A 14,268-nucleotide genomic window follows, 5' to 3' on the forward strand; every position below is an offset into this window, starting at 1 on the left:
GAAGGAAGAGGGGGAATCTCATTGAAACCTTTCGAATATTGAAAGGCCTAAATGTGAAAAGGATGTTTCCCCATTGTAGGGGAACCTAGGACATGAGGGCACAGCATCAGGATAGAGGAGAGTCCATTTAAAACAGATGTGAAGAAATTTCTTTACCAATGGTTGGTGAATTTGTGGAATTTGTTAAAACAGGCAGTTGCGGAGGCCAAGTGGTTGGGTGTATTTAAGGCAGAGATTGATAGATTCTTGATTGGACATGGCATCAAAGGTTATGGGGAGAAGGCCAGGAACTGGGGTTGAGGCAGAGATAATAAAAGGATCAGCCGTGATTGAATGGTGGAGCCGACTTGATGTGACAGATGGCCTAATTCTGCTCCTATGCCTTATGGTCTAAATAAGGTGGGTGAAAACCAGCCGAGGATTCACTTCCTAATGATCACCAAGCCCATCCTTTCAAATGGTGCACAGCTGATCTTCAGCGCTGGGATCAGGTGTTCCAGAATTCATTTTGTATGTGGGCACATGAAGTGGACCAATTGGCTAGAATACTAGAGATACCGATATATAGTAGCGCCAAAAATCAGCCGTGATTGAATGGTGGAGCAGACTCGATGGGATCTTCTTGAGGCTCATGGTGTGGAGTGGGGACAAGGTCTCTCTCTGTCATGCGAGTCCACCTAATGCTTCACTGCTTATCTTTCGTTTGCCTCGTAACCCAGTCAATCACCAGTTTAAATAATGTCACCAACATCACACAGCCTTGCCTGATTCCTTTCTTGACTTCAAAGCTCAAAGTGCAGTCCTCAGCTGTGCAGGCGTAGAAACTCTGGATAAGCTGGCTGGTTTTTGAAGGGATCTCATAAGATCTGAGAACCTGCCAGAAGCTCTCCCTGTGGATGCTCTGACAAGCCTTTTTAAAGTCCATGAAATTCACATACAGTTGTCTCTGCCACTCTGTGCGCTGTCCCATGATGTTACACAATGTGATCGACGCAGCCTCTGTTTCGCTTGAAACCAGCTTGCTCTTTTCTCAAGCACATATCGACAACATCTTTAATCCACTGGATAATGACTTTGGTGAGAAACTTGCTGGGCACTGACAGAGGTGTGATGTCATGCCAGTTGTTGCAATCATTTAGTGCTCCTTTCTTGGGGATCCTAACAATAACTCCCTTTGTCCATTTCTTGGGTACTTGTCTCCATTCCCAGATTATAGTGAACAGTGGTTGCAGGATGACTGCTGCAACTTTTGGTTCTGCTTTCAACAGTTTGGTGTTCAAATGGTCATGTCCTGGAGCTTTGCTGTTCCTTAATGATTTAATCGCAGCAACAATCTCTTCTTTCTTTGGTGGATCTGTGTTAATGTTGAGGTCCTCTGCTGTCTCTTGTGTGTCAGGTCCTTCACTTGTTGCTGAACTATCCAGTAATTCTCTGAAATACCCCGTCCATTGTGCTTCTTGCTCTTTCTCAGTTGTCAAAAGCAGACCAATCTTATCTCTCATGGGACCACTGGATCTGGCTGGAACGTTCCACGTACCAATTTTGAAATCTTGAATATTCTTCCCTGATGACCTTGATTGGCTGCTGCTTTGATTCCTCTGTAAGGTCTTATCCTTTCTTACAAGTCTCTTCACTTTTTTGTAAGCTTCAGTATATGCTAGTTGATGTTTCTTCTTAATTCCTGTTGACTTTACATTTAACACCTTCTTAATTTTCCATCTTTCTTCTAAGTCTGTCCATGTTTCCTGCTGTATCTATTCTAGTCTCCTTGAAGACTACGGCAATCTGTTTCCACGTTGTGTCGATCCAGTCTACTAAATCATCTTCATCAAGGTCTGGAATCTGTTCCTAAGCTGAATGGTGAAGATAGATCTCACACTGGTGCCCTTGAGATTTTCAAAATCAAAAGGTCTTTGTACGCGTGTTCTGGTCCCAGTGCTTCATCACTGCTACAACAAGGTGGTGATCACTTCCCGTATCTGCTCCTCTCTTCACCTTTACATCCTGCAAGCATTGTCTTCATGTACCATTGACCGTTAAATGGTCAATCTGGTTCTTGTCATGCCCATTGGGTGAGCACAATGTAGATTTCAGTGTGGAACGAAGGTCCCTCCTGTGGCCAGATTGTCCATGGCACAGAGTTCCACCAGTCTTTCACCATTGTCATTCATCATTCCACATTCATGTGTGCCCATGACCCTAGTGAAGTGTGAGAGGTTATTTCCCACTTTGGTGTTTAGATCTCCCATGACAATCACTATGTCATGGAGTGGTGTTAACTCTACCTCTGATTGCAGCTGTTCATGGAAAGTGTTATTTTCTTCAATGTCACTATCGTTAATTGGAGCATCGCACTGATCACAGTCATGTTCACTCGCTTCCCTCTCAGACTGACTCTCATCAGCCCACTGTTGATTGGTTTCCACTCCAGTAAGCACTTACCAATGTCTTTCTTCAAAATGACAGAGAACCTGAGCACCTTCCCTTCCTGAGTATAAAACTGTTTCACCTGTTGCTACCTTTAGTCTGCAAGACCCTGTCCATCTGCTGTCACTGACACCCAGTACGTGAAGGTTGTAACGTTCCAGTTCTGCAGTTATTTGTGCTGGCTTACCAGTGTTGTTCATGGTTTGTGCATTCCAAAAATCAATTTTGGCCTCGATCTTGGCAGTGTTCAGGGGTCTCTTCATCATGGCAGTAGCTTCCTCTTGGTTTACACTACCGCCAGTCATGAAAATCCTGGCTGGAGACTCGGGAATATGGTCACACACAGATATAGGATTCTTCACTGCTGTTTCTGTGACAATTTTCTTTGCCCAGTTGGGGTTGTTAGCCCTGAGCTGAACCCTGAACCACTCTTAGCCTGGCCTCTGCCCTTTGACCTGCTTGGCAAAGCACAAAGTGCTGTCTCCTGCCAAGGTGGCTCTGCATGTCCTCCCTCTTGGAGGAACCCCCTATTTGATCAGTTACAATGAACAATTTACCTCCTAACTGGCACGTCTTTGGAACGTGGGAGGAAACTGGAACATCTGGAGAAAACCCACACTTCCCACAGGGAGGACATATAGATTCCTTACAGATGACATTGGAATAGAACTCTGATAGCTAGTGCCCCAACTGTATTAGCGTCAAACTAATCGCTGTGCTAACGTGGCTCTCAATGACTTGGCCTCCCCAGCCATCTGTAGCAATAATTCCCCAGATTCACCACATTTGGCCTGAAGAAATTCCTCCTCATCTCTGCTCTAAACTGACGACCTTGTATTCTGAAGCTGCGTCCTCTGTTTCTAGACTTCCCCCACCCCCACTCTAGGAAACATCCTCCCCACATCCACTCTCTCTAGGCCTTCCAATATTTGAAAAGTTTTAATGAGATCTCCCGTCATTGTTCTAAACTCCAGTGAGTACAAGCCAAGAGCCATCAAACGCTCCTTATACTTTAACCCTTTCAATCCCAGGATCACTCTCATGAACTTCCTCTGCACTCTTTCCAACGCCAGCATATTCTTCCTTAAATAAGGGGCCCTAAACTGCTTACAACACTCCAGATGCAGTCTGGCCAATGCCTTATAAATGCATCCTTGCTTTTATATTCTAGTCCTTTTGAAATGAATGCTAACATTGCATTTGCCTTCCTCACCACTGACTCAACCTGAAAGTTAATCTTTAGGGAATCCTGTACGAGGAGTCCCAAACCCCTTTGCGCCTCTGACTTCTGAATTATCTTCCTGTTTACAAATAGTCTATGCCTTATTCCTTGTTCCAAAGTGCAGGACCATACACTTCCCAACATGATATTCTATCTGCCACTTTGCCTTTTCTCCTAACCTGTCTAAGTCCTTCTGCAACACTACATTCACCTATCTTTATATCATCCGCAAACTTGGACACAACTTCATCAGTTCCATTTTAAGAGTGAGGACAGGGGTAGCACTTCATTAGTATAGATAGAGCAAAACTCCTCAATCCAGACTGATATGTAGGATTGAGATCTGTGTCAGTTCTTGGGATTGTGGTAACTGCAAAAACAGCTGACACCATCTCTTTGAAACATTACTGCTTTCTCCCAGTGGTGTTCATCACTGCTGTTTAAATTCAGGATACTCACATTAAAACGAATCACTGCCTGTGGAGAATCAATAGCAATAAGTACAGACTATCAATGTCAGTACAAGATCTATAGTAATGACCACAGATTAATCACTGTTGCTAAAGGATCCATTTCAATAACTATAGATTTATCAGTATCCATGCAGTGTGAATGCTAAATGAGCAGAGACCAGCATGTCAGTCCAACCTTGCTCCTGTTATCAAGGCAGGTTCAATTCTGGCTCAATTTTGAAGCAATACAAATTCAATATGGGTTCAGCATTTCAGGAATATAGGTCCAACATTACAGTGGGAGGTTGGAGGAGATTGCAGAAGGCTTTTCTTAACTTTTCAACCCTCTTGAGACACAGGGCAATGGAAAACAACGAGTGTAACTCATTGGTTCACAGAAGAGTGCAAAGATATTTAGTGCAAGGACAGACTCCTGTTATGGAGAACACTTTAAAAACATCAATCAGAGAAAAAAAATGTTGTTTGAATAAGTTTATGAAGATGGCTAGCAAATTTGTTAAAGGGGCATCATGTTTGATTAACTAGAATGATGAGCTAAAGATGCGGAATGAAATCTAGTAGATGTCCATTTGTCTGAAGAAATCCCATATAAGAGTCTACCTAGACAAATTGTGATCCTGGACATTAATGGGTACTAATAGTATTGATAGGGAATTAGCTTTAAGGGAGAAAACAGGAGATAGTTTTTCAAACTGATCAATGATTGACAATAATATTCACTGGAGATCAGTGTTAAATATTTAAGTTTCCTGCAGATGGTGAACATCAGAGGTAGAAGCTGCTGAGCCTCTCATGGCTTTTCCAACAGTCAATCAGATAATAGTCGAACTTTTACTTCAGCAACACTTCCCTGCACTCACCCCATACCCCTTAATGATAAGAAAAGCACTCTTTCTAAATTTAAAGATGACACCAAGTTTGCAGGTGGGAGGACAGCAATAGGTCATAAAGGCGCATAGCTTAAGCAGATGTGTGGAAGAGGGAACTTAAGAGTGAATTGTGAAAGATACTTTGGCAGAAAGAAGAAAGCAGAGACAATATAGATGAAACGGCAAAATTCCGAAGGATGTTCGGGAAAATACGTATGTGAATAAATCTTTGAAAGTAGCAGGACACCTCGAGATTGGTTAGTAAAGCATGCTGCATCCTTGGTTTCAGACATAGAGACTTAGAAAATTGAGGCAGTGAGATTACATTAAATCTTTATAAAATAAAGGAAGGGTCATAGGTGGAGTATTACATGTAGAGTATATTGACTGGGTGCATCACAGCCTGGTATGGAAACGCCAATGCCCTTGAAAAGAAAATCCTCCAAAAAGTAATGGATATGGCCCAGTCCATCATGAGTAAAGCCCTCCCCTTCTTGTCTGTCGCAGGAAAGCAGCAGCAGGGATGCCCACCACCCAGGTCATGCTCTGTCCTCACTGCTGCCGTCAGGAAGAAGGTACAGGAGCCTCAGGACTCGCACCACCAGGTTTGGGAACAGTTATTCCGCTCGACTTTCAGGCTCTTGAACTAAAGGAATTAACTTTACTCAATTTCATTTGATACGCCCACAATTTATAAATATTTATGTGTTGGCATGTGGCCAAATGGTTAAGGTATTGGTCTAGTGATCTGAAGGTCGCTAATTCAAGCCTCAGCTAAGGCAGTGTGTTGTGTCCCTGAGCAAGGCACTTAACCACACATTGCTCTGTGATGACACCAATGCCAAGCTGTTATTGACCCTTGACCTTCCCTTGGACAACATCGGTGGCGTGGAGAGGGGAGACTTGCAGCATGGGCAACTGCTGGTCTCCCATACAACCCTGCCCAGGCCTACTTCCTGGAAACCTTCCAAGGCGCAAATCCATAGTTTCACAAGACTAATGTGGACTCATATAAGCCTATATGGACTCACTTTCAGAACTTTTCATCTCATGTTGTCAATATTTATTGCTTATTTATTTATTATTATTATTTATTTCTTTGAGTTATTGCACATTTTGTTGTTTTTTGCACAATGGCTGTACGTCCAGTTGGTGCGGTTTTTCATTGTTTCTAATATGGTTATTGGATTTATTGAGTACGTCTACAAGAAAATGAATGTCAGGCTTGTATATGACTACACATGTACTTTGAAAATAAATTTACTTTGACCTTTGAATTCCGATCTCCTAACAATAGTCAGATGTGAAGATCCTAGGCAGGGTACTAGGTTTACTAGAATAGTTTGGAAATGAGAAATTTCAGCGACTTGTGTGTTGTACTCTTCTCCTTGGAGCAAAGAAGCTGGGCAGAGATTTGATATGTACAATTCTGAATAGTTTCGATGGGGTAAATGGAGGGAAGCTGTTCCCATTAGCACATAGTTCACTGAGAGGGGTACAAACCTTGCTCTCAGCAAAAGGTACAGAGAGTATTTAAAATGCCTCTCAGTCTAGTGAAACTGGATCAATCTGAGTTTTGAAACAGATTTTACTACGCAATCAAAAACAGAGAAAGAGATTGGTGTGACCTCTGCAAGAAGCTGGTGAAGTTCAGTGGCTGGATAGCTTGCCGTAGTGTTGAAACTTAGATGCTTTGAGAACATTGTGCGAAGCAGAATGAGTAGATTCAATACAGAATTATTACACACCAATCTAAACTCTGTGCTCAGGCAGCTGGGTTCAATTCCGAGCATGATTCTTACGGAATCCATGCAAACTCAGCACTGAACTATTTCAGAAACAGGTTTAATATCACTGGCACATGTCGTGAAATTTGTTAACTTAATGGCAGCAGTACAGTGATTGAAACAAAGACTGATTTACAGTACGTTTGTCCATTAAATAGTCAAGTGAAAATAGGCAGTGCAAAAAAACAGAAATAAAAAATGTTCAATGTCCATTCAGAGATTGGATGGCGGAGGGGAAGATTCCTGAATGTGTGCCCTCAGGAATCTGTACCTCTTTCCCAATGGTAACATTGAGAATGAGATGAGGGTTCTTTATTATAGTTCTAAAAAATCAGCAGAGACTCAACACTAATTTTTAAATTCAAGGTTGATTCATTGAATGCTCAAAGCTAAATCAATAGCGATTCCTCACTCTGGATGTATATTGAATCATTGTAATATCGGTGAACTACACAACTGTATAGTTGGGTAAAGCTTCGGAAGTGAAATTGGAGCCAGTTCAATGCTGATAGATCTGGTGCAATAAGTCCTGATTGTAGATAGAATAGTAAATCAGTTTCAGTTATAGTTAAGCATTAAATTAATTTATTGAACTGCAGCACAGAAAAACAGGCCCTTCCTGCCCCGTTAAACCAATCCTGCCCAGCAATCCTGGGATTTAATCCCAGCCTAATCATGGGACAATTTACAATGACCAACTAGCCTACCAAATGGTATATCTTCGGACTATGGGAGGAAAGCGGAGCACTCAGAAGAAACTGGTGTGGTCACGGTGGGGGTGGGGGGGAAGCTTTGTCTAATCTGTCCATTATCATGCTACCCCAACTGATTTAAAAGTGACCCAATATTGAAGAAAAATACCATTCTGTCAATTTCTTGGTGCAAACACTTTAATTTTTTTGTACAAGACATAGTAGCATTTCACAAAATATATAACATAAAAATGTACATATTTTTGTAAAACAAAGATAAAGGATTAAGCACCTGCAATCTGTAAAATGGTCAGAGGCTTACTTCCTTGAATACATGGTCAAACAGAGTGAATCAGAGTCAGGGTCTTTGCATGAACTTCCTACAGCACCTCTGCCCTACAGGCTCAAGTATCGTCATACATATAGATCATATACTGTGAGCTAATCAGTAAGGAAAGTGAAAAAATATGTCTTCCATTAAATATAGTTGTTCATGTTTTCTTACCATATTGTAACCAGACTTCCTCAAAGGTACAGAATGGAAGCTATTCTTCACAAAGACTATAAACACCTTGGTGTTTGCCTGCCATCAAAATCCACCTCAATTCCCTTTGGTTTCTAAGTTTCAAGGCAATATTTACTGCTTACAGAAGTAATGTAAAAGAGTGCATTCATCATGTCCTGTAGAACATTTAGACCATGGCATTCTGCCAACTGGGAATCAATTTCATGCTGGAAGTGTTATTCACTGAGAGTGGGTGAGCGGATGATTGTCCCGTTCAATGGTGCAGAAGCAGGAGGGTAATGCAAGGGGCATAATCATATGCATAATTCACAACCACCAATATTGAGTTGGGGCTCACTTCAAGAGTCTGACGTGATGACATAATGACATGAAGTTTTTTTTTTACTGCACTTTATGTTCTGCGTTTGGTTGACAATAAAGTTAGTTATGGTTTCCCTTAAACTTAAAACACTTCTGCCATTTTACTTATGAAAATCGACAGCACTATGTCTCATACTTCCCTCCTGAGCATTTAAGGTGCTTTGTCATGTGAAGGTACTGAGGTTAATATACATGGCATTCATTTGACTGTAAGATACTCAATATAATTTATAAGGCATTTGGGTTGACTGCAAAGCCCTCTCCTTAATAGATGAGGTACTTGTGAAGCTCTTATGTTTACGTATGAGGCATTCAATGAACCAGAGGCCCTTGGGCTATTATATAATGCATTGAGTTGACTCAGGACTTCAGATTAATGTTCAATGCAATCAAATCCTCAGGGAAGCATTCAATTGAATGCAAGGTCCTCAAGTTAATGTGTAAGGCATGTGGTTGACTTAAGGCACTTGGGTTAATACAGCATAAGTGGGCAGACGTTAAGCACTGGGTAAATACTGCAGTTCTCAGATAAATGCAAGGCACCAAATGAATCTTGCACACACTGTTTTGTTTTCCTTTTCCCATTATATGTTTTTGTCATTTTTTTCCCAAATGGCGTGGAGAATTACAGAGCTCCACTCACCCTGAGGTAATGGCACACCTCATGGGCAGTTGTGTTTGTTAGAGGGCTGTGGTGTCTTGTTTCAATTAACACAGAGCTCTAGACTCAAAAGTAATTATCTCTCTTTTGAGCGTTGGTTGACCATCACTGGGTAAACAAAAGCATGGGCAAGTCTAGAGACATCAAAGGAAAGTTATGTGTAAAGAATCCTGTAAGAAGACAGAATGAAATGGAAGTTCTGTCACCTTAATCCTTCCTTCTTGTGCCTAATTCATTACTTATTTTCTTAACAGATTTTTTGGAGAAAATTCAACACCTGTTTATCATCCATCACCTTCTGTGTACATGCACCAAGTCACATCATTTAATGTTCTTCCCATCGTCTACCTCTCCACTTAAATATTTATGCTCAGCGTTTCTAAATCAATGCCTCGGAGAGCTGAGTTTGACTTGATAAGCAATAAGTCTTCTTCATCTGAGAAGCCAAATATCAGACATTCAAAATCTCCTGAGAAGATATTTGGAAGAGGGGTTGGTACATGGAAGATAGCTTGGATATCAGATTTGGGGGACATGTTGTCAGACAGAAAATGAATAAATATTTCAGTCATCCCAGAGTATAATTCAGTCGTACATTGCTTTTGTGCACACTATAGAATACACCAAATCCAATTTCAGTGCAAATAACTTGTAACTTCCTGATGTGGTGTGTGTGTATAATGATGATCAGAATTAAGAGTTGTCAAGTGTTTTCTGAATGGTGTGATCTAATGATCTAATACTGTCTCACAGATCTGCTGAAGGACCATTTGAGCTGGGACAGGAGCCTCAAGTCTAGACATTCTGTTATACATGTCAAAGGTGAAAAGCTAATGATTAAATGGTTTTGGGAGAAACAGGAAACATCTTTAAGGTGGTGTTCAAACCCTAATATTGGAGCATGCATAGATAACAGGCAAACCGTTTAAGGTGCAAATGCAGTCTTATTTGTGGCTAATTTTCCTTATTTCAGGCTTTTTCCTGTTTTGGATATGTGGTGGGTAGAAATTTCCAACATAAACTCTGTTGTGTGATGGAGGATGTTACTCTTTCCAGCAGTCCAGGGCATTCTATACAGACTTTTGCAAATCGTGTCTAACCTTCCATCAATGGTGTCTGGTATTGGCATCTATGTGATGCATTACATTGGGCTTAAGATCTTTCATTGCAGGATCAGATGGCTGCACTATACTGAATTAATGCTGTTTGTTTGTAATTGGGGTTGTGCAATGCACTCAACCCAATTATCAAAGTTACTGATGCGCTGGGATCCTGCAGAAACTTTATAACAATGATGTCTAACTGTATTGTGCTCCTCACACTGTGCTATATTGCTGGGTTCCCTCCACCCTTGTTAACAGTGAGCATCCGGAGAATACGATTTGCGATACGTTGACAGTGACACAGAAGTTGGTAGGTCCCCTGTTGGTCCATGTCATGAAGTACAGAGGTGGCCGCTGAGGGTGTAACACCAAAAGCCAGCTGGTGTTTGCTGATGTTCCTCATGATATTTTGGTTGTCACCAATGTTTCAATTTCTTCAAAAGGCTCAAACCTCCCAAGGCAAATCTTGATGGAGGGAAAATAGCCCCTTGAAACATTTTTGCAACAACCAAAGGGATGAGTCTTCTGAACTCCTGTCAGGTTAAAAACATAGTAAGAAAAATATCTTGCACAGGGAACACAGTATGATACATTTACCCAGGTGATGTGATATATTTAGTAATAACTGAAGAAAATAGTCCTTTTTTAATAATAAAAATAGGTTCTATTTGTTATCTTACAATATATTTGCATTTCTTTTTGGTCCACTATGACAGTTAATGGGCCCAACTCTTACTGCAGGCGCTCGCTGCTCTGAATCTTTCTCTTGCTTTGGGTCCCTACAAGGAACAACTCCCACAGCCACAGTCAACAACCCGCTCCACTTCTTCCACAAAGGAGGAGCCGTCCGTGCATTGGAAAACGTATTTCCGTCGCTTGCTCCGCAGCGGCACACAACACTCACTGTTGCCACAGCTCCCCTTGCACTCCAGCCGGGGCACCTTAGCCGTGGTTTGGCACGAGGCGTATCCTTGCTGTTTGCGATAGACATCGCGGATCATTTCCTTCTGACAAAGGAGCTCTGGAAGCCAAAATAGACAAGATTGCTTTTATTGGGGCTATCTCCTTTAACTAGTGTTCATAACTCTCCCAAGAGGCCATATGGTTTTTGGGAGTGATTAACACCATTTTGCATTCATCCTGCATTTTGGATAATGATTTTGATCTGAATTTGGGATTCACCTACTGATGAGAGGATGAGGCAAATTAAGCCACAAAAACCCTTTCCAGCCCAGTAAGTCCTGGGATTCAAATAGAACCAACCAAGGAACAGGAATTGTGAGCCTGGTACAATTCTGGATTTCCCAGCGAGGACTACAAAGATTTAAGGCTTAATCTTTGGGTGATATTATTAAGCAGAATTTACAATGTAGTTCCAGGTCAGTGTATCTGATCCACAAATCTCCTTCCACACGATTTAATCAGATTCCCATCAGAGGATTTTGGTCATTTCTACTTCAAATGCTTAATCATCTTTCCCTTTACAGTTCTGATGGTTTTTCATACTGAAATTTTAGTTCTGTTTTTTTCTTCTTCTCCCAGATCTGGCCTGATTTGATTGCCTCCAGCACTTTCTGTTTTTTATTTTAGATTTCCAGCAGGTTTTCAATTTTCCACTGACAGGAAACATGTCATTTTGTTTGAATTGGTCCTTGTTTCATAATTTACTTTTTATTTGGCAAAGCTATTTCTCTGAGGTTCATAATTGGATGTGTAAATGACTATCTTAGGTATAAACATTCTGCACTGACAGGCAATGCCCCCCATTAACTGACAAATCCCTTTTAGTCTCAGTCAACTTGGCCTTCTCTTTTGCTAGAAATTGTAGTTAATTTGCTTTGTTAATTGTTGATTTACATTTCTAGTAATTGCAAGTTAAACTTACATTTCTAGTATACTTTTTATAAGTAAACTGTAATTTTTAATGAATAAATACAAAGCAAAAATTGGGTATTGGTCAACATTGTGAAAGTGACTTTCTGAACTGGCCAACATGCCCTCTCAGTTGGCTGTCTCCCTCATCTAAGATGTCCATTTGAAGTAATTAAATGTATGAAAAATGCTACACTGAAGTGAATCAAACATGAGTTGATCTAATGTTGCATAAAGAAACTGCAGTGCAGATCATCAGAAAGGTAGCTATGGGAGATCTGGAGCTGATGGAGTGATTAAATTCAGGGATGCCCAAGGGGACAGTATTGTGGGAGGGGAGCACATAATGCAGGGTGATAGGCTGGAGTAAATCATAGAGAAGGTGAAAATATGGAGGGACTGGAAACCAAGAAGGAGAATTTAGAAATGAAAGGTGTTGGCCAGAATGAACTTAGTCTACAAACCAGCAAATTCAAATGAATCAAGGACAGTGGGAGCAGGCAGACTAATTGTCTTTGTTCTTTGCCTGAAGGAGATGGAGACTTCCATTTTGTGAAACTGCCTAGCATCCTCCATTTTGTGAAGTGAAGTTAGTTGGTTTGATCACTATTTCAAAGTAGACACAACGATGCTTCAGGTAATCTGCTGGATTAGAGATTATTTCCAAATAAATTATTTGTGAGGTGTTCTCTGATATAATATAACATAGAGATTTGTGAATGGTGTGGTCTGTGTCTGCTCTGTGATTCAAACTGGTTACTGATTTGATCCAGAGTCAAACAGAACAAAGTGCCATATATTACCAGTTGTCCTCGCGGAAGAAGGGCAATAAATGGATGCTGGCCTGGACCAGAGCCAATAGGAAGATGTTAAAGGTCAATCAGATGAACCATAGCTCATAACACTGAAATGCAACATTTGAACTGGTAAGGAATGAATAGAAAAGCAGATGTTTGGAGTGCACTGGCAGTGATGATTCTCTCCACAGATCCTCCATCGCAGATATGGAACACCCCACAAACACGTGGAGATCATAGTGGGAGCATGAGGGACACGTGGCCAGCATAGACCCTTTGTTCTGGTGTTACGTTTTCTACTCTTTGACTGGAGGGTCAGGAAAACCTAGTAGGTGTGCACCAAGTGTTCAGTTGTGTAAATTCATGTGCTCTTCAGTTGAGACAATAAGGTCAGTAATTACAGATTCCCTCTGTGCCTCTCTGATCATTATTACAAAGGGGCAGATCCTTGTAACAATGGAAATGTGGGTTAGAAGACTGGAGCCTTCCAACAATGAAACTCATCGCTTGGACTGGGATCAGGCAATGTAATTTAGTGTTGTATCATCAATCATTAAACTCATTTACCATCATGTTTCTCCTGTAATTGCTGGCCTAACATGTAATGCAGCCCATGAAATTACAGTCAATGGTATTTTAGCAATATTAGCGATTAAAGCAGGGTTCATGCTGGAATATATGTTTCTATATTTAAGAACTATTTCTGTCGAATGATATGAATTTTGTTATACTAGCCACGATTTGTGTGCTCACCTTCAGTGAAGTATGCTTCCTCAGAAACTCTATCTAGCTTTGCTAGATGCCAATGTGGAGGTCCAGTGGATGCTGCTTTGGGGATTGTTGAAGGGAAAGTAGCAAGGTAGCAATTGAATGTGACGTAACAGAGAAAGAGTTCTTGACATTCGGCAGAAATAGTGGTAGTCATTTTCTGGAAAGTATGAAAACTCACAGAATTCACAGCTGAGCCAGAAAAGTAGCTGGATTCCCCAGCTGGGGTTGTGGTGCCTTTCCTTAACTTTGCTTGGAGCTTCCTTATAACAATGAGGGGACCACGCTGTGAACACCAGATTGGACGAATTTCCGGTGGTGCTTCACCAGGAAGAAATGATTGGGTCTCTAGATAGTGGGAGACGATGTTTCAAATCTTTCAGATTGGGCCGAGGCGTATAGATTGGGACTCGCGTTGTTGATGGGAGAGTCCAGCCTGAACCCTTTGATATGGAAGGCTTCACTTCTGAGGAAAGAAACAAGATGCCCTCCAAAATGGAGATCCTATCCAAGAATGTGAGGCAACTTTCAAAGGGTGTAACTATGGAGACATGTCGAAGGAGTAATAATGGCAGTGGGAGTAAGCATTTGGCCTGAACTAGAAGGGCCAAGATGGCCTGTTTCCGTGCTGTAATTGATATATAGTTATATGGCAGTCGCTCCTTTTTTGTCTGGTATTGTTTCCTTTAGTCACAGGAAATATCTTTAGTG

At 41.2% G+C, this 14,268-nt stretch overlaps 1 protein-coding gene across 2 annotated transcripts in view; it reads right to left on the reverse strand.

The window, feature by feature from the left end:
* Nucleotides 1–7,656: 7,656 nt before the first annotated feature.
* The window catches only part of LOC132405319 (slit homolog 3 protein-like), a 630,603-nt gene continuing 623,991 nt past the window's right edge, over nucleotides 7,657–14,268 (reverse strand). For both annotated transcript variants that reach the window (XM_059990026.1, XM_059990027.1), the window contains one exon: nucleotides 7,657–11,141. In XM_059990026.1, coding sequence (XP_059846009.1) covers nucleotides 10,900–11,141 — 242 coding nt within the window. In that variant the 3' untranslated portion in view covers nucleotides 7,657–10,899. The remainder of the gene's footprint in view (nucleotides 11,142–14,268) is intronic.

Source organism: Hypanus sabinus, chromosome 15 (assembly GCF_030144855.1).
Source record: "Hypanus sabinus isolate sHypSab1 chromosome 15, sHypSab1.hap1, whole genome shotgun sequence".
Lineage (NCBI taxonomy): Eukaryota > Metazoa > Chordata > Chondrichthyes > Myliobatiformes > Dasyatidae > Hypanus > Hypanus sabinus.